Below are 19,862 nucleotides of genomic sequence, written 5' to 3'. Positions count from 1 at the left end.
ATACATTAGATTTTGATACGGAGATAAATTAGACACACTCTTAAACCTTGATTTTTTTCCATACATACACCACTAAATATTATTTTCAAGGAAATTATAATTTTTTTAGTTAATAATTATGTTATTTATAAGTAAATAAATATCATTCAAGGTCTATATAAAAATAGAAGGATCATTCTCACAAATATTAGTAAACATATTTTTTTGATGTTAGAATAAAGTAAATACTTTAAAATATAATACAAAGAAAGCAATGAAATATAACACAGAGTGAAAAATTTCCAGGTATAGGTACTAAACTACAAAAATACTTCAACTGAACTATTTGTTTAATTGTTTTATTAATTTAAATAATAATAAAAAAAATGTATAATATTTTTTCTATGATACATTTATATAGTATGAATAATAGTTATAATTATATTTAGGAATAAAATTATGACATATGGTTTTCATCCCAATATTTTGTCATTAAATATTATAGTATAATAATACATAGTTTACTGCTCCTGCTACTACGGCTCCCATTGGCCTAATGATATGCCAAGACATTCAATGTAATTTTGATTATTTTACATTTATTACTATTCTATGTAATAATAATCATTACAGTTAAATAAATAAAGTAACATCATAATATAAAACAATGAACAATGAACATACGGATAAACAATTTAAAAACAAAGATTACTAAATATTTATTAAAAGCAATCGCATAAATCTAGACTGGTACTTTAGTAAATGGATGGTAAAATGAAAAAGAAAGTGAGTTAAAGGGGTGCACTTTGAAGTAGCAGGAACAACTTATGAACTTAAAATAAATAAAGGTATTTACATTGGACAATTAAATTTAGCAAATAAAATGTAATAAAAATAAATATAAATGTTAAAACTAATTATCTACATAACAGTAAAAAAAAAATGTACAAAAAAAAATCACTGAATTATGTTGGAAATGTTAGAATTAAAAGCATAATAGATCACACATATTAATTTTTAAAAAAATTCTTAGAACTTGATTAAATTAAATCAAATTATTTATTTGCTCAATAATTATAATATGTTCTACTAATATTTTAAGCTTGATACATGTCAACTTCAAGACAAAAATGTATATTATGCCTATCATAACCAAACTTAGGCCTGTGAATAGAAGCAGGCAATAGGCTATAAAGTTAAAAAACACAACAAACTAGTACAATTTAACAATGGAAATAGAAATTAATGCTTTCATCACACAATACACGTAGAAAAGTTTATAAAAAAAACACCCTTGGGATTATTAATTATAAATTATCCCTAATATAATATTATAAAATTACATTCAATTTCCTAATTAATAATTATATAGTATGTAATAACCACCCTATTAAAGGCTACATAAACACGATCAAAACAATTTCTTGGCAAAAGCAATTATATTATATTAAGCTTGGGAGGGGCACACCTCTAGACATTTCTGTCTAAATAGGAGTCCACAGCAGTGAGCCTTTGTATTAGGAGCAGTGAGCAGACTCATGAGGCTGAATTCGATGCCATTCTGGTTGGAGTAGTTGGAGTTAAACCTTTTATCTTACAAACCCATCCAGCGATGTCAACTGGTTCGCTTTCTGCTTTCTTAATCCATTGATGATCCTATAAAATATAAAAAAAGTTATTTTAACACATTGTTTTACTATTAAATATATATACTATTGACTTAATAATATATTTATAATATTTATATTATTAATAGTTAATTTATACAAATAGTGAACAAATTTAGAAATTATGATTATAGTCATTAAGTGTTAGTGTTCTGTTGATATGTCTTAAAGTTTAAAGTTTATATTTTATTTTATACCTACCACTTAATAATTGTTACATTTTAAAAATTATGAAAAAAAAAAAAAAAAATACTAATAAATTAAACATTATACTGAGTGCGCTGAGAGAGCAAGTCAGCGGTGACCAAAATCGGTTTTACTGTGCATCCCTAAACGTCACTCTGTGATAGGGAAACCAGATTTGATAGCAAGGAGATACAGGAGGATGCGCAGAACTTGATAGCCCGACTTGCACTCTTTCGGAGCACTCAGTATAGGTACACTTTCTAAATTCTAATGCTAAAATTATTTAAGTAACAAGTTTGTTTTATTTAATTTTAATCAGTAAATGTTGCTTGAATATTTAGTTAATTTTACAAACTTGATAAATTGTGTGTAGCTTATCTATTATACTAGTAATAATTGTATTAAGAACTAACCCTTAAAATTTGATATATTAATTTTAATAATTCAATGCATACCTAAGTTCAATAAGTTGAGATTAGGCAATAATGTATGTGGTTAGGTACATTTTAACATTTTAGTATATAGATAAAAAGCTATATAAAATATAATCAAGATAAAATTGCACCAAAAAAATTATTTTCTGTACATCACTTTATCAAAATCAACTACATTTTGTATATTATATAAATAACTTAACATACATTTGTAGTTTTAAGACACACTCATTAAATATTGTTTTAAACAATAAATTCCACTGAATAAAACAGAAAATAATAATTGGTGTTAGTACTATTAACATTTCACACCATTAAAAACAAGGAATGTCCAGAAGTCGCTCTGTTATATATTAGGTTACAAGTATACTTTGTCATTTAGTAGTTAACTTACGATGTATTTAATTTGAATTCAATAATGAAACATTGTTTACAATAAAAAAAATTTTACTGATAGAAGCTCAAGTTTTTAGTTAAATAGATTATTTATTAGAATCAAAATTAAAATTCACTTTGATAGTTAGATAGTAGAAATTTTAAATTTTATTTACCATTTGTTTAAATAAATTTTTTTCATTTAAATAATTTTAAACATTCATCTTAACATTAATAATGTACAATTTTATGTTGCTTGCAGAAAGACAGTAAATTTTTGATTAAATTTCTATATTATTTATAAATTACAGGTCTTGACTTAACGCACATTTAAATTATTTGTTGTAGTTGATAGATATGATTAATGAGTTAATACAATTTTTAACATATTATAAGAACTTATTTTGATTTGATATAATTAAATATAATTAGGAAAGAAACTCATTAATAGTTTAATTAAATTTAAGAAGATAACTAATTAATTACTATTTAAATAGACAACTGATAATAGTTTATGTTTATTTTTTCAATGTGATTATAATTTTAATTTCATAGATATTATACTATGTTTTTGTTTTTAATGTCAACATTTTTTTTTTTTTTTTTATCAAATTGTTTATAACATAAACAATGTATTTATCTGTCAATGCAATTCAGATGAATCAATAATTATAATTAAAAAAAATTAAATCATAAGCAAAATATAGTTTAAATTGACAATTCAATTTTTTGAATTAAGATAAGTGTAGAAAAATTTCAGTGACTAAGTTCAAGAATTTTTTAAAAATATATGCTTCTAAATCCAAACCCAATAATTAAAACAGAAACTAATATTTAGTTACAATTATATCTTACCATAAGCATTTTGAAATCTCCTCTTTCATTGGGATTTTTCTTTAAGCATCTGTCTACAAAATCTTTGAAGGCATCAGAGAATATACCAGCTGGTAATGTTGGAGGTGGTTCATTAACAATGTAATCAAGGAGTTCGAATATAGCCATTGGCCTTGGTCCATTTCCATTTGCTAAGATAAAACCATATGGATATAAATAAGAAAACTATACACATTAAGAACTCATAAAATATTCGAGAAATGTTAATATTTTAAAAGTATTTTATAAACATTAAAAAAAAAATTTAAATGTTGAATGAGAATGAAAGTTGACTTATAATAATAATATACTTATACTTATATTAATAATCAATCACTAAATATGTTATAATCCATTTGAAACTTTCTTACCGAAGACATCACCTTCAATGTTTTCTATTGTTTCAGCCGCTTGAGATCTAGGTCCAAATATTGATGCTAAAGTTTTAGCATCAGGTGCAGGTATGGGATACATTCCAATAGCCATTTCAACTAATGATAATCCCAAGGACCATATATCACTTTGTAATGTATATTGTGTACCTTGTAGTCGTTCAGGCTTATAAATTAAGTATAATAAAATTAGTTATGAAAATTAAAAATTAAGTTCTATTATAGGGGTTTTATATGTATATAACTTACAGACATATATGATCTAGTACCAACAAATGAGTTAGCCATGGAGTCTATTAATTGACCAGACACACCAAAATCACATATCTTAATTTCTCCTGCACTGTTTACCAAAATGTTACTGGGTTTGACGTCTCTGTGAATAATTGAATGTTGTTCTCGTAGATAAATCAAACCTTTGACAACCTAAAAAAATATTAAAAAATTAATAAATACATTTTTTTTTTTTATAATAAAAAATCATAGTTTTTTGACTTACAGCAGCAGTTATAGTTCCAAGCATTGGTTCAGGTATTCGAGTTTTTTGCAATATGAGATCAAGGGAACCACCATCCATGTATTCCATGCAAATACTAATTTCACCATCACTATAATCATATGGTAATTATATAAATACATTAAATAAATTATTATTTATAAATTAATAACATCAATACTATTACCTGTAAAATGCTCCATAAAAACCAACTATATGTGCGTGGTTACATTCGTGCAAAATTTTAAGTTCACGAATAATTTGTTTTTTTATTGCAGGCTTTACTTCTAAATGTATGAGCTAAAAATAAAGTTTAAATATTTAAATATATATAAAAATAAAAGTGAGGAAATTATATAATACTCTTGGGTCCAGATAATGTATTTTATAATTTTCTATGCAATGGCGTAGCCAGGAATTGCCCCAAGGGGGTGGGGTTATCTTTTTGCACATTACTAAAATATATTGTCAGTATAAATCATAGATCATAAAAACATGGATTGAACAATAATATCCTCCCTTTTTCAATAGGCCAAAGAAGGGGTTTGAACCCTTAAACTCCCCTGGCTATGCCACTGTTTCTATAATAAATTTTAGAGGCTTAAATATAAAACAATATTGTGCACATCAGAATAAATTGAGATGGCTAAGTTCTATTACTTTTCTAGCCATAATAAGTCCACTAGACTTGTGTTTGACTTTCATGACTACTCCACCATTGCCAGCACCTAGTTCACCATCTTTCATTTTCTCAAAGTCTGCATCACTTAGTTCACCCCCAATCTTTTCTTTTTGACATAAAAACAATTCCATTCGTTTTCGTTGTTCGTCGTCCATTCCAACTCGGTCCAACTGTTCTTGTAAACTTGCTACACTTAATTTGTCGCATCTGTAACGTACATAAAAATTATGTGAACTAACTAGACTCAACAGTTACTTTTAGTCTTTGTGTTCCACTTACCCTGCGTCCGATGCTGCCGATAATGGTGCAGATGGTGACACAGGCTGTTGGTTGTCAGCCACGCCAGGAGGAAGGGTCAAGTTTAATTTGTTTTTCGACATAATTGTTAGTTTCTTAAAAGTCCCAGCACTCAGCAGAAAAATTCCTATAATGATGAATGATTGATATTTGACGGGGTAACGTTATCGTTGTATTAATGATAAGGAATATGTTTAGGACCAAAGTCAATTTGGATTTTATCCATCATGGTTAAGAACTCGATGTGGTTCAAGTCAACCACGTCCGTGGTACGAATGAAGAATTGTTCCAAAAGCACTATTCAACAATTTAATAAATAATAATTATTAATTAAAAAATCATAAAACAATTAAACAAAAATCTAGCCACAGAATAGATTTAACTATTCGGTGGAATAGTCGTGTTTATAGATAAATATGGAAATATGAGAAAAGTGTTATTAGAAATTAATTTTCATCAAACAAATATGCATTGGAACTAAAGTGAAACTTGGGAATTGAAATCATTAGAAAAAGGACAGGAAATCAAATTTGTTGAATAAAATGAAGTGATCCCAAATCCCGATTCAAGTAAAACAAAATTATTAATTCACTAAAAATATTATGTTCTTTAAACAAATAGTAATAGTGAGAAATTTTTAAATAAATATTCATTATCATTGATGGTAGATTTGTAATGGTCATATGGTCAGTAATTGTAGTAACCATTTAGACAATTAACTACTTAACCGTCTCAGTTTTACTAATCGGGCAGTTTTTTTATAGGTACCTGAGGATATTTAATCTCCTTTCCGGGACGTTACGTCTTATATTTCATGATATTATGTAAGTTATATTTTTTTACATTTTCTGTAATTATAACACCGATCACCATGATAAGTCGAAAGTTGAATGATTTTGTTTAAAAAGGGGTGAACATGTCCCGCAGTATTGAGTTAAACATGGAAATTAGGGTCTCCAATTCGGAGATATGGAACATATCATTATTATAATTTATACCTGTGGGAACAACTTGTTACATTCGGTGGGCTACCAGATTTTGGTAGCAATGGTAGACGCCAGAGTACGGTAAAGAGCTTTATAAAAAAAAAAAAAAAAATTGGCAATAATTATTTATGAAAATTTGACATGGCCACACTGAATTATAGAACAGATATCTGGATCCTTCTATTTTTGTATTCTCTTTGGTCCGAGTTGTGATAAACATTTTTTTAATACTTTATTATCATGGTCCGAGTGGACTGAGCGTGGAGCGTCCGAATTCCGAATAGGATTGAACCACGATTAAAGGTCTATAGAAGCTGGTGCCTTTATAGTTTATAGTGTTAATATATTATACTTTATTTGTATCAAATATTTGGTCTTTCACGATTTCTTAGTAAATACTAAATAATCATTTTTCGTACTCCGTAGTTGTCAAACATAAACATGGCTAAGTTCGATTTGACGAGTAAGATGACGAAATACTTGGACCGGCATTTGGTAGCCCCGCTGCTGGAGTTCTTGTGGGCGAAAAAGGTGAGAATTTGTCTGTTTTACCTCTCTTAACCAAGAAGGATACCTATACCGACTGAGTATGGTCTATAGTAGAAATATGTTTTGGTGAATTTTCGACTATAAAAACCTATTTGTCTTGCATATTGTGTGTATGATCTCTACCAAACAACATTAATTTGTTGAACAATTGTTACTAATCTTAAACTGTTTATTTAGATCTACAATGAGAATGAAATTTTGCAAGCCAAATTGGACATTCTTAATAAGACTAATATGATGGATTATGTTATTGAAATTTACAAACAGTTAAATCCTGAAAAAGAAGTACCTGAGGTATGTACTTACGCTTAGTATTCTAAAACTTATAGTCAATGTTGTTTTTGTTTAATCAAAAAACTATGTTTTTAGGAAATGAAAACCAGAAGAGATCAAATTGTGTCTCAGCTTAATCAATTTCAAAGTGAGGTTGATGTTGTGATGAATTTCCTCAAAGATGATAAAGTTATGAAAAATATGGAAACTATGAGGGATCCTAAAACATTATCAACCTATTTGACCAATGAATTCGACGTAAGTGTTATTAATTCTATTCTACATAAATTATTATTGATTTTATTTTAAATATCAATTCTTAGAAACTTAATCTTTTGAAGTTTTAAATTTTATACCTAGTCTGGTATTACTAAGTACCTTTCCACCATGTAATTTTCTGATATTTAATCTAGTATAAAAATTATTTATTGTACAATCAAATGTATAGATTGTGATTATGTTTTTTAAAAAAATAAAAAAATAGATTAAATTTTCTTTTAAAGTGTTAACTGTTAAGTATTATTAAATTACTTAAACTGAAACATGAGTACCTATAGCTAAAAATTATAAATTTGTATAGATATATTAAATAATTTTTTAATATACTTAAAATATATTGTATGAATGGAGCTTACTGGTTATCATTACTATCTCAAAATTAGAATATTGGTGTCAAGTATTAAAATTACTTTATTTTTTTCATGTAAAAGATTACTGAAGTTATTTAGATTACTGCTTATATTTTTCTAATAACAATTAAACCAAAAATTACCATAATAAATTAAGGGATTCTCAAAAATGTAAATTCAATTTTCTCTAAAATTCTTAACTTTTTAAAAAAATGATTTGACATCATTAAAATACAACATTTATGTTTTAGTACCCTCATATGAATATAGAATACTTTGAAATCCTATTTAAGATAATTATGATACAGAACTATATTATATTGTTAATAATTTAAATAATATCATATAATAGAATTATAAAATGTCACTTGGTATGTAATATATAATTAAATTATCTAATTTTTTTTTTTTTTTTTTTGGTTAATTTAGTTTAAAGTAGAAATGATGGAAAGTATGTACAAATTTGCAAAGTACCATTATGATTGTGGAAATTATGCTGGTACATCAAGTCATTTGTACTTTTATTTATTAGTTATGTCGCCTTCTGATAAGGTAAATTCATCAATGTTTAAAACTCTTACTGTATTTCTAGTGTCAAATTTATAATATTTGAATTATTTTTTAGAACTATTTAAATGTTCTTTGGGGAAAACTAGCATCTGAAATTCTTATTCAAAACTGGGAAACTGCTCTGGAAGATTTAAACAAACTACGCGAGTACATTGATTCCAATACAAATGGTTCTCCATTACATTTGCTACAACAACGAACATGGTTAATTCACTGGAGTTTATTTGTGTTTTTCAATCATGTCAAGGGGCGTGACCTTATTATTGATATGTTTTTATACAGACCAAAGTAATATATTAAATTCTCATATAAATATTTTATATTAAAAAATTATTTCTATATCAGCTATTTGAATGCTATTCAAACCATGTGCCCACACATTCTTCGCTACTTGGCCACTGCTGTAATCATCAATCGTTCAAGAAGAGCAGCTATGAAGGATCTTGTTAAGGTTATTCAACAGGTGAGTTTAAAAATATTTAAATTAATTGTTAATTATTATAAACTTAAAATATTTATTAATGCTAATTCTATGTTTAGGAATCATATACCTACCGTGACCCTATTACTGAACTTCTAGAAAATCTTTACGTTAACTTTGATTTTGAAGGAGCCAGAGACAAATTACACGAATGCCAAATTGTTCTTTTTAATGACTTTTTCTTGACTGCATGCCTTGATGATTTTGTGGAAAATGCTCGTTTGATGATTTTTGAAACTTTTTGTCGTATTCATCAGTGTATTAGTATTGGGTATGTAAATATTTTATTTATGGTGTCATAACATTTAAATAATTTCTTTATTATTTAGTATGTTAGCTGAAAAGCTTAATATGAACCCAGAAGAGGCTGAATGCTGGATTGTAAACCTTATCAGAAATGCCAGGTTAGATGCGAAGATTGATTCAAAACTTGGACATGTTGTTATGGGAACACAACCTTTATCGCCCTACCAACAGCTCTTAGAGAAAATAGACACATTATCAGTGCGATCAGAAGCACTACAACAACTCATCGAAAGAAAAGTCAAAGCTAAAACTCAAGAAGTAAGTTAAATGTTTTTAATTTTCTTTTGTAATGTTTTTTCATAAAAATAATTCTATTTCAGCAAGATCCACTTTGGTACAATCCCTGAAAAGCTGTTAACAATGATAAGTTCTCAACAACTGATATTTTTCAATAAAACAAGAATTATATTATTGATCAAATGTTATTTTATTTATTTATTTTTAATTATTAAAATAACATTCAAATCATCTTCTGGAGTTTTTTAAAATCCTTAAAACCCTTAACATCCTATCTAATTAATTATCATCAATAATTTTTTATCAATGAAGACTGGGTGTGGATGCTCCCATGTATATAATTGTGTAGATCTTGAGTATTTGAATATACAAATTTTATTTCTATCACATCCTTTTTTAAATGGTGAGCTACATTACTGATGTCATTCACCAAATGAATAAAAGTAATATTATCCATGAAATGCTTATTGGTGACAATTTGTGGTATTGAATTTGTACGATCTAGATAATAAATAGTAAACTCATAATTATTTTTTAAATTAAAAGATTTAAATGTAAGAAAATCCTATTTTTTGTGCATTTAGACTAATTTTTTATATTCTATTCAATGAAAAATGTGTATATTGTTTTTCTTATAAGTGGAATGTAAAACTTAATTTTATTTTTTGTTTCAATTGTTACTACTTCTATAATGTCTAATTATTTTTTACTTTCTTTTACATAATTAAATATTATAATATACTTACAGTAATAGGTATATAACAAGGATGGCAAATCCATGGCACGTGAAAAATTAAAATATTAATGTACAATAAATAAAAATATTTTGAACATACGTTTTATTGAATATAATATATATAATATTTTTCATGGTGACACGCTCGAAAAAAAAAGGTAATTTTTGTCACGTAGTGTTCAAAAGGTTTACCATTCCTGGTATGTATGTTTCTAGTCTATTTCACTCGTACAACGATCAATATCATAATTTTAACATAATATAAAAAAGACTGTTATTTTTTCAAAACGACAACCGTTTTATAGAAATAATAAAAACGTTTTAAGGATGGGTATGGGTAGCTTATTTTATTTTTACTTATTATTCAATTAGTGTACAAAACATAAATGAATATTTTATATTTCATAATCACGTCACAACTGGTAACGAAGACGAGTCACAACAATATTAATATCCAGTCACTGATAGACACTATTGACAGTACTACCTATGTGTGACATTACGCACTGGCTAAACGAAGCACATTCATAGCAATAACAATAATAATAATATTATATTATTATGTTTTATCGTATATTAAAATATGCACAACCGGCGTATCTGATACAGGACACGGCGACCGGCCGGCGAAGATTCGTGACTTTGCCAAGATCCCTCGTCCGACAAAAGTGCATAAAACGTGCCCTGTATTATGCACATTGCACAACGAAACTGATGCACCGATAGGTATATATTTTAGGGAAATGTGAATTAGTAAATAGTAATTACTAATTACACATCAAGACGAATGGCATATAGTCGGGTGGCTGTACAAAATGTTATTAAAACGATACAATATGGTCGCGAGTGTACCTATTAGGTTAGGTTACACAGACGTTATTTTACGGCGCGACACTCGTGTGTTGTGCTTTATAAATTTTAATGTATTTTAACAAAACGCATCGTAAAATTACAGCGCGATATTTCGAAAACAGTCGAGTGCACCTTGACTTTACCGCACGGTAAAAATGTCGCCTATGTGTTCGCCCAGCCTTTGAGTTCCGTTTTCTTTGTATTCATTCGCCACTCGATCAACACTACTACTAACTATTAATATAAATTTGATTTTTAAATAAAATCAATATTTCAAAATGAAATACCGATTCAATTTACTGTACAGGGATATGTTAGGTGTACAGCAGTTACGTTTCGGGCTATCTTAAATTATTAGAAAATAAATTGTTAATTAAGATTCCCGCTTTTTTTTTATATTAATTCATAATTAATAATAAATAACAGTTAACAATACAGTTGACCAACTAGCCAAATTTTTATATAAATATATTTATAAATTGCAATTATAATAATAGTTATATAATACACATTATTTTAAATAACTGTTAATGACATATATTATTTATATTTTCTTTTATAATAATCAATTATACATTTTTTTTTTCAAATTATAGAGATACTATCATGAGTATCATGGTACTATACTAGTTAATAGAATATATTATTTTTTAGAAATTGCAATAAATTAATACGTTTTTTCCCAAAACAACTTTTTTTAAACAAATAATTCAACGATTGTCAGCAATAGGTATAATATATAGTTTTAAATATTAGTCAACAATAAAAATTTTTAAAAATAATTACCTATAATTTTTTTATTATTATTATTATTAGCTTCTAGTAATAACAATTATAGAACAACAGTAAATTAACTGTAATAAATACACATTTTTATTTCAAATAATAATCAATCACACTTATTTTTTTAAAACAACCTATCATATCTAAATGTAACTATTTTTATGTATTCACACAGCCACATAGGTAACGCGTTTATTTTGTTTGTATAATTATTTATTGTTTTTTAAGTTTTTTTATTCCTATTTTAACTTGTGAATTCTTTGGATGGTGCATTGAAGTGACTAAGTGAGCGTCAAAATGTTTTTAGTTATTAGCAGATTAAGGTAAATTTGTATTATAATTATTATATTATTAAAAATACATAATATTATGATGTAAAAATATAAAATTATTGTAGGTACAACAAAGGTAAATTTGGTGCTAACGGGTGGTTGGAAAAAACGTACAACTCTGTTGTGTCCATCTGTTAATTTCTATTACGTAGTTACGATCAAGTTAATATAATATAATCCTAGAACAATAATGATATAATAAATATAATAATATAATGATTTAATCGGACTACGAGTGAAGTAAACCGTTTCACGCATCTGACTGAAAAAGTGAAAACATCTACCGATTAATGTTCTGTGAAATAGGTGGAGAATGCAATGGCCAATGAATGCATCAATTCAATTCAGAGGCGTTTATGAAGGGACAGTAGGAATAGGAACACGATTATTTAAAATCTTATTCCGATTTTCGTGGCAATCAGTCAGTGACCAGTGACCATGGTTGTGATCTTACATTGATAAGAACCGGACCCAATGCTAATAATTTACGTTCAAATAAATGGTCACACTGAAAACTAACCTAAAATTATCATCCGTTCGTATCGTCGTCAAACCTAAACAGTACGTTTGTACTCCACTATTTCCATTTATGTGTTAGTTCTTTTTGTACTCCCGTCTTTTTTTCGAGTAAGTGTTTGCATGTTTATCCGTTTCCATCCTTAAATTTAATGTAATTATTCTCATAAAAATATTTTATTTCGATTCTTATTTTTACGCTAAATGTATATCCGTCATAATTTTTGGTATTAATTCAATTTTTATTTTTTTTTGACAGACCCAACCATGGGTAGGTACGCTAAAGAACCGAAAAATCCAACCAAGTCCTGTAAGGCAAGGGGCTCCAACTTAAGAGTTCACTTCAAGGTAATATTGTACATTTGTTTAAGTTAACTCGCCGTAATTTCCTTGTAATACATTGGTTTTTTTTTGTCTCAGAACACGAGAGAGACAGCTAAGACTATCAAGAAGATGCCTCTCCGTCGTGCCGTACAATACTTGAAGAATGTTAAGGACAAGAAAGAATGTGTACCTTTCAGGAGGTTCAATGGCGGTGTTGGTCGTTGTGCTCAAGTATGAAATAACAAACTATATTGTAATTCAAATGGTATAACTTTAATTCTATCTCAAAATTATTTGCAGGCCAAACAGTGGGGCATGACTCAGGGTCGCTGGCCAGAGAAGTCTGCGGAGTTCTTGTTACAGCTCTTGAGAAATGCTGAATCTAATGCAGATATTAAAGGTTTGGATGTAGATCGTCTGTTTGTTGAACACATTCAAATAAACCGTGCTCCTTGTCTGAGGAGACGTACTTACAGAGCCCACGGTCGTATTAACCGTAAGTTGAATTAAATTTTTTTTATTTGGTTAAATATTGCATAGAATTGCAACATTAGTCTGAATAGTCGTATGTTATTAAACAAGTACTACCTATAACAGAAGTTTTTAATCAATAATAGGTACAATTTTATGGTTTTTTATATTTTTCTAATAGTATATCAACTTCTGTGTTATGAATATAGTTGTAATTATAATGTTATTTTTAGGTATACATAATACAGAAATGGTTTTGTAAACATTAAATTTAACCACTTGGTGCTTTTATAACAAATGTTTTGTCATAACCACATTTATTTGATCAATAATTTCTAATATCCTTAACATAATAAATAATGATATTACTTTAGATTCTGAGTTTAGTGATAAATGTATTGATTTAACAAAGATGAGTTTTTTCTTGTCATCAATGATAACATCCTACCAACATTTAAGTTCAATTTTCAAGTTTGTGGTGGTTTCTGGTAGTGAATTTTTTCTATTTGATACTTTTTGAAGAGGGTTTAAATTCTAGTATATTTCTTTATAATTGAAAAAAATCAAAACAGGGGAAAACAAGAATTATGCTTTACTAGTTTTTGGCACAATTTATTTTTATATTTTATTATAATTCAAAGAAAAATAATATTTGTAGCAACTTATTATTTTCAATAATTGTTGATTACATTACTATTTTCTATAAATAATGAGTTATAATACCATGTGTTAAATAATATTCTGTACCAACATGTGTTTTAAAATGGTTTAAAAAAAGTAAATGGCAAAAAGTTCGCTATAATATTCTTTATTTTAAAATTGTATACTTGGTAAATTCATTATAATATTAAGGTTAAGGGGTTAATCAAAATTTTCAATACTTACTATTTGTTATATTATGTGTTTGTGAAACAATGGGTATAGTTATATAAGTTATATTAAATTAAATTATTAGTTTGATATTTTTAATCTATTTCCAAATTTAGGAGATTATCCATTTAGATTTATTTTTTTTATTTTGTGGTTGTTTAATTTGTTTAAAAAGTAAAAGAAAAAGAAAAATGGATTTTTCTGAATTTGAAATTCTGTATGATATGTATCAGTTAGACTAGGGGTCGCAATACTTTTCAAACAAGTGAGGCAATTTTAATTTCCTGGTAATTAACATTCAGGTTAATGAGCAAAAAACAAAAAAGGTCTAAAGAATAATTATTTATTACTGTCATAACAATAATGACAAACTATATATTTATATTATAACAGTACACGAGGATAAGTGAAAAATAATTCAATTTATCAAAAGGATAGATGGCATTGGTTTTCCACAAATTCCACATTATCCGATTAGGATATGATATGATATATTTATTACATGATTGATCAATAATGGTAAAATTAATTTTTCTTGCTGATCGACCTATAAAGATGAACTATTTAGCAACCCTTGAGTTAGGTTAGGTAGACAGTAGACAGTAGTTCTCAACCATAGTATTTGATTTACGTCACCTTGAACCACTAAAATCAAACATTGCGTTATCCTAACATCAAAATAATAATCTTAGCTTTATATTTAAAAATTATTCTATTGTAAAAAAAAAAAAAAAAAATACAGTACACAGAAATAAGTTCAAAATATTGATATTAATATGATTATAAAAATATGATTTTTTTCACAAAAATTGTATTTATTTTTTAAATTTTTTTCCCTTTCATGATTTTTTGTTTCATCCTTAAGCTGGGTCCATGTCATCCCAGTTGAGAACTACTGAGTTCACAAACAACACATTTAATTGTGAAATCCTCTAAAAAATTCACAACTGCCTTTTTTGGTTATTTTATAATTTATCATAAATCGATTGTTTAACATTATTTAAAATAGTAACTATTTTGTATTCGGTATCTTGATGTAGATTGATTGATTAACCTTTTTTATTTTTCAGCGTACATGAGCTCACCTTGTCACATTGAAGTTATTCTTGCTGAAAAGCAGAAGTTTGTTGCTAAAGTTCCCAAGGATGAGGCTGAGAAGAAGAAAGTATCCAAAAAGAAGTTAGCAAGACAAAAGGAAAAGTTGATGCATGAATAGTTTGGTGTAATGAATGACAAATATAAAACATTGAAAATATTTATTTTTTTTTCTTTGTTGATAAAATGAGTATTATCACATTCCCTTATATTTTTAAGTAATTTCCTTACTTTCTTAATGCTATTTAAATATTTTTAAATTTGAGAAAGCCTTAAAATTAGTGATGTGTTCTTCAACATATCTAACTTGAAAAAATTGAGAAAGAAAGAAGCTTTAATTTGAATCTTTAATAGTTAAAATAGTTGAGAGCATATTCTCATTAAAATTTAAAGTTGGATAGTAAAAAGTTGTCATACATTTTTTTATGGTTGAATTTTCACGAGGTCATCAATTAAAAGTTAAATTTAACTTAAAGTTTGTGAAACAGAATTTAACAAGGTTTTTTTTAAATGATGATTATCTTTTTGAGAGCCAGCAGAAATGTAAAATAGTTAGGTAAAGTTTGGTGTATGTGATGTATGTGTTAAACACTTGTTGAATATAAGTAGGTACTAATTTCAAAATTTACTCGACAGATATTTAATATAAGGCCTTTGCACTAGTTATCTTGGTGAGATCCAGTAGTCTATTGAAGATTTTTAATTTAAAGAAAAATACATTGGCAATAGTTATCATCTAAGAGTGAAGAATAGCTATCTGTGAGTTCAATTTTTGTATACTATGTTATAGTAATAACTAATAACAAATAGAACTTAATTGATATGTGTTGTTAAATACTATTTGTATAATGTTTATTAAAACATTTCCAGTATGTAATTTTAATTTAAAATGTTTGTTTTATAGTAAAAATGTGGAATAGGTAAATAAAACGATATAATAGTTCACACATAATGTCTTTCAATAGTGTAGTTTAACCAAAGTTGAATGTTTTTGTATTGCTGATAGTACTGATGTGTAATTTAAGATATCCAATGATTTTAAAACACTAGTTACAAAATGTATTGGAGTAATACTTTGGACTCAGAAAATTAATAAAAAATGAAAAGTGGGCAAGTAAGTTATTGCTCTACCGTATTATATTATCTAAAGTAAGTTTGGAGTATAGTATTTACAGGGGTATTTACCTTGTCATTGAGTTTTTACAGAGTTAAAATTTATTAAGTAGATCATAGTAATGGGCATGTACAATTTATATTTTATAAGAACTCATTGCATCCGAAAAATATCTGAATGGAGACAAGCTGTTAGTCTATTATTATTTTTCAAGTTTATTTTGTTATATTAAATTTAAATTGAAATTATAGTAATTTATTTTAGGTACCTACTATTAGTAATAAATTGTTAAGCTATATAAAAAGACAAGTCTTAATATTTTGTAAATATGCGTAAGTAAAACATAATTTACACATTTATTACAAGACAACGAAATACGAATATTTTAAGTAGGTACCTACAGATTTTCAACAAAACAAAATCATTAATCTATGAGATTCTGAACTAAACTAATGCTATGATGATGTGTTATTTTTTTAGTAATAAAAATGCTTAAGTTTCATCATTAAAAACTTCTATTTGGAAGTGAATCTAGTTGATACTTCAAAAGTAAGAAATTTCTATTACTTTTCCTAAAAATAGAGGAAAACAAATTTTCACTCAGAACCGGTTTTTAACAAAATTGATTTTATTTTTTGTTTGGTTGTTATTCTAAAACGAATAACCACAGATACCTAGGTATAGGTACTTAAAATATTCATAAATAATATTAAAATGTTTAAATTAGCGTTTTATGTACGTGGTATATTATTTTATTTTGTAGATCCGTGAACTGTAAATATAGTTTTTTGAGCTAATTTGACTCCGAGATGGGTGATGTTTGTGAATTGAGTAGCACTTGGTATATTATTGAACATGATTCCAGATTTAAAATTCTATCTAAACTTTTCTGCAAACTTATTACTGAAACTTTTGTCAAAATTGGTGGATTAATTTTTGACTATAAGTTAGAAACATATGTTCGCATGTGGACATATTAACTAATTCCAATTCTATATATAAACAAAAAATATTCGATTTTTGTGTGCCAAAATGAAATTTATGTGTTGCGTGTTACCCGTTCGCCGCCCTAAGTTTAAAAAGGAAGCAAAGAACACTACCTACCCAAGTCTTCTAAATATGTGGTAAAATTTAATACCTGCTAATATTAGTTCAATACTGTTGAATCAATAGTTTTCATGTCTATAACCGTAGTCCGTAGATCCTACAAACTGTGCACTCAATTATGTATTATATAGATAAGATTGATCATAATTCATAATAATGAAATATTTATTATAGGTAATATAATATCTTCCGTATTAGTAGCTTTACAATTAATAGTAAAATAAATTTCTATAGTAGCATAAATATATTATAAAATATACTTGGTAGGTATTACGGACCGGACTAGAATCAGAGACGGATAGGGCTATTTTATGTTATCGGGAATTAAATGTAAAAGCCCAAAATTTTTTTTTATTATGCTACTATTATAGTAATAATAAAAAATTGATTTAATTAGAAACGTAAAAACCCAGAATGCAGACTAAATGTTTACATTAGATTATTATTGCTTATTCATTATCGGCTTGTTTATTAAATGTATTAAAGGTATAGATAGTCGATTTACATTTACAAGTAGCCTGCAGTAGGTTATACGGTCAGTATACCTTTAACATCGATATCGACCATTTAAGATTTAGTGTTGTAATTTGAAACCTCTTATATGAAGAAGTATGCACTGGTCACTTCAGTGTATGTAGGGAGTTCGTTTTTTGTGTTAAATGTTAAATATTCTGTCAGAAAATAAAGTCAGTTTCACTACTGCAAATCAAGGGAAATATACGGTAGTTAATTCTTTTTTTTAAGTTATTTATTCATTCTTATAACTAGTTAATGTTAATTTTTGGTCGTGCTTTTTTAAATTTTTTTTTAAAATAAATGTACTTTTTTTTAAAAAAAACAGTTGTGTGTTTTTTTAGTTGCTTATTATATTTTAAAATCCAAACCCTATGAAAAAGTAATAACATTTAAAACAAAAAATAGCATGTTTTAAGTTATTTAACTGGGGGCCCCATAATTTGGTACGACAGGGACCCACCTGGAAAATTCCGATTTCTCGATAGGTCTATCCGCTCCTGTATAGAATCCAAGAATTTTTTTTCGTATGCAATGCTTTATCATTTAATTCAAATTCAAATAATATGTACCTACCCTACTACTACTTACTAAATCAGTGGTTTTTAATCTTTTTAACTATGCGTCTATGCGGCACACTTAATCTCCTACACAATTTTCGCGGCACTCCCTATTCCATATAATATCACCAAATATCGATAATAATATTTTTTAAAACATACTTATAAAACTATTAATAGATTTTTTAGAGGCATACCGGTTAAAAACCACTGTACTAAATATTACAGTTACTTACTCAATGACGAAGTGCACTCGAGTACTCGACTCCTATAACATTGTTCTTATAGCAAAGCATTTATCTACTTCCCTCCTCTGACCTCTCCCTAATTATTAAAAAAATAGTATAGCTAGGATTTCTTTATTTTTGACCCACTGCAGAATATTAATTAGGTTCACTTTTCTTCGAAAAATATAATGAAGTTGAAGCGTTTTCATTTTATATTGCTCCAAAAGATAGGGATAGACAAAAAATAAATATATTAATAAAACTTAAAATCAATACCTACATTTGTTATAAATATTAAATTAAACGTATTTACTATTGCAGCTATAGGTAAAGTAAACACATTTTATTTTATTCTAATAGTTGTTAAAAATTATAGTTTATTATTATTATTTTTTAAATAAAAAATTGTTTCAACATACTTAATTTACTTTATGCACAATTCGTCAGTGATCAACACGATAATATAATAACATATTTATCCAGTATAATGTACCTTTAAAACAAAATGAATTGAACAATTATGAATCTGTGTCGGTACTCTGTAGTATTATTTGTCATAACATTGTTTTGGTATAAAATTAATCTGAACTTAAATATAATTGAATAATTAAGATCTCATTATAAGCGCGAGGTATTCTACGAAACATAATAATCAATTTATTTACGAGGGAATTTAAATAATAACTTATTATTGAGTCAGAAGTCGACTACATATACTTATATTATATTTATTACTTTATTATTTCATATTTGTTCCTCATAATAAATTTTACTTTGAATATCAATTAAATTAATGAATTCATGTTTCATATTATAATTCTTTTAAATACCTATATGTATTCAAGTAAATTTGTCATATCATAGGATCAGTGTTTTTTAACTTTTAAGATGTATTAAGATCCGTACTATGTTTGTACCTATGCTTTATTAATTGCTGCTCATAATTTTTC

General features: G+C 26.8%; 3 protein-coding genes across 5 annotated transcripts; 2 read left to right on the top strand and 1 right to left on the bottom strand.

Moving 5' to 3' along the window:
- Positions 1–322: 322 nt before the first annotated feature.
- LOC114126955 (dual specificity mitogen-activated protein kinase kinase dSOR1) lies at positions 323–5,577 on the bottom strand. Its single transcript, XM_050200519.1, has 8 exons — positions 5,364–5,577; positions 5,063–5,291; positions 4,590–4,702; positions 4,406–4,514; positions 4,156–4,332; positions 3,886–4,072; positions 3,497–3,666; positions 323–1,635 (listed from the first exon to the last, which is right to left on the bottom strand). The coding sequence occupies exons 1-8, from the start codon at positions 5,462–5,464 to the stop codon at positions 1,516–1,518; spliced, it is 1,206 nt and encodes a 401-aa protein (XP_050056476.1). The 5' UTR covers positions 5,465–5,577; the 3' UTR covers positions 323–1,515.
- Positions 5,578–6,540: 963 nt separating this feature from the next.
- Positions 6,541–9,643, top strand: LOC114126965 (eukaryotic translation initiation factor 3 subunit E-like). Of its 2 annotated transcripts, XM_027991029.2 has the most exons (10): positions 6,541–6,670; positions 6,794–6,898; positions 7,094–7,210; positions 7,286–7,447; positions 8,248–8,370; positions 8,444–8,676; positions 8,734–8,851; positions 8,929–9,140; positions 9,199–9,433; positions 9,496–9,643. In XM_027991029.2, exons 2-10 carry the CDS (start codon positions 6,809–6,811, stop codon positions 9,520–9,522), a joined length of 1,317 nt encoding a protein of 438 aa, XP_027846830.2. In that variant the 5' UTR covers positions 6,541–6,670; positions 6,794–6,808; the 3' UTR covers positions 9,523–9,643. The 2 variants fall into 2 exon arrangements, with proteins under 2 accessions (XP_027846830.2, XP_050056475.1); XM_050200518.1 differs by having other exon boundaries at positions 6,615–6,898.
- Positions 9,644–12,584: 2,941 nt separating this feature from the next.
- LOC114126964 (60S ribosomal protein L17) lies at positions 12,585–15,551 on the top strand. Of its 2 annotated transcripts, none has more exons than XM_027991026.2 (5): positions 12,585–12,742; positions 12,891–12,979; positions 13,052–13,186; positions 13,256–13,451; positions 15,367–15,551. In XM_027991026.2, the coding sequence occupies exons 2-5, from the start codon at positions 12,899–12,901 to the stop codon at positions 15,510–15,512; spliced, it is 558 nt and encodes a 185-aa protein (XP_027846827.1). In that variant the 5' UTR covers positions 12,585–12,742; positions 12,891–12,898; the 3' UTR covers positions 15,513–15,551. The 2 variants fall into 2 exon arrangements, with proteins under 2 accessions (XP_027846827.1, XP_027846829.1); XM_027991028.2 differs by having other exon boundaries at positions 12,655–12,785.
- The last annotated feature ends 4,311 nt before the right edge of the window (positions 15,552–19,862 follow it).

The sequence above is a fragment of the Aphis gossypii genome, chromosome 2, assembly GCF_020184175.1.
Source record: "Aphis gossypii isolate Hap1 chromosome 2, ASM2018417v2, whole genome shotgun sequence".
In the NCBI taxonomy this organism is placed as follows: Eukaryota; Metazoa; Arthropoda; class Insecta; order Hemiptera; family Aphididae; genus Aphis; species Aphis gossypii.
Note: the sequence above shows the minus strand (reverse complement) of the source record. Positions and strands in the feature narration are given on the sequence as shown.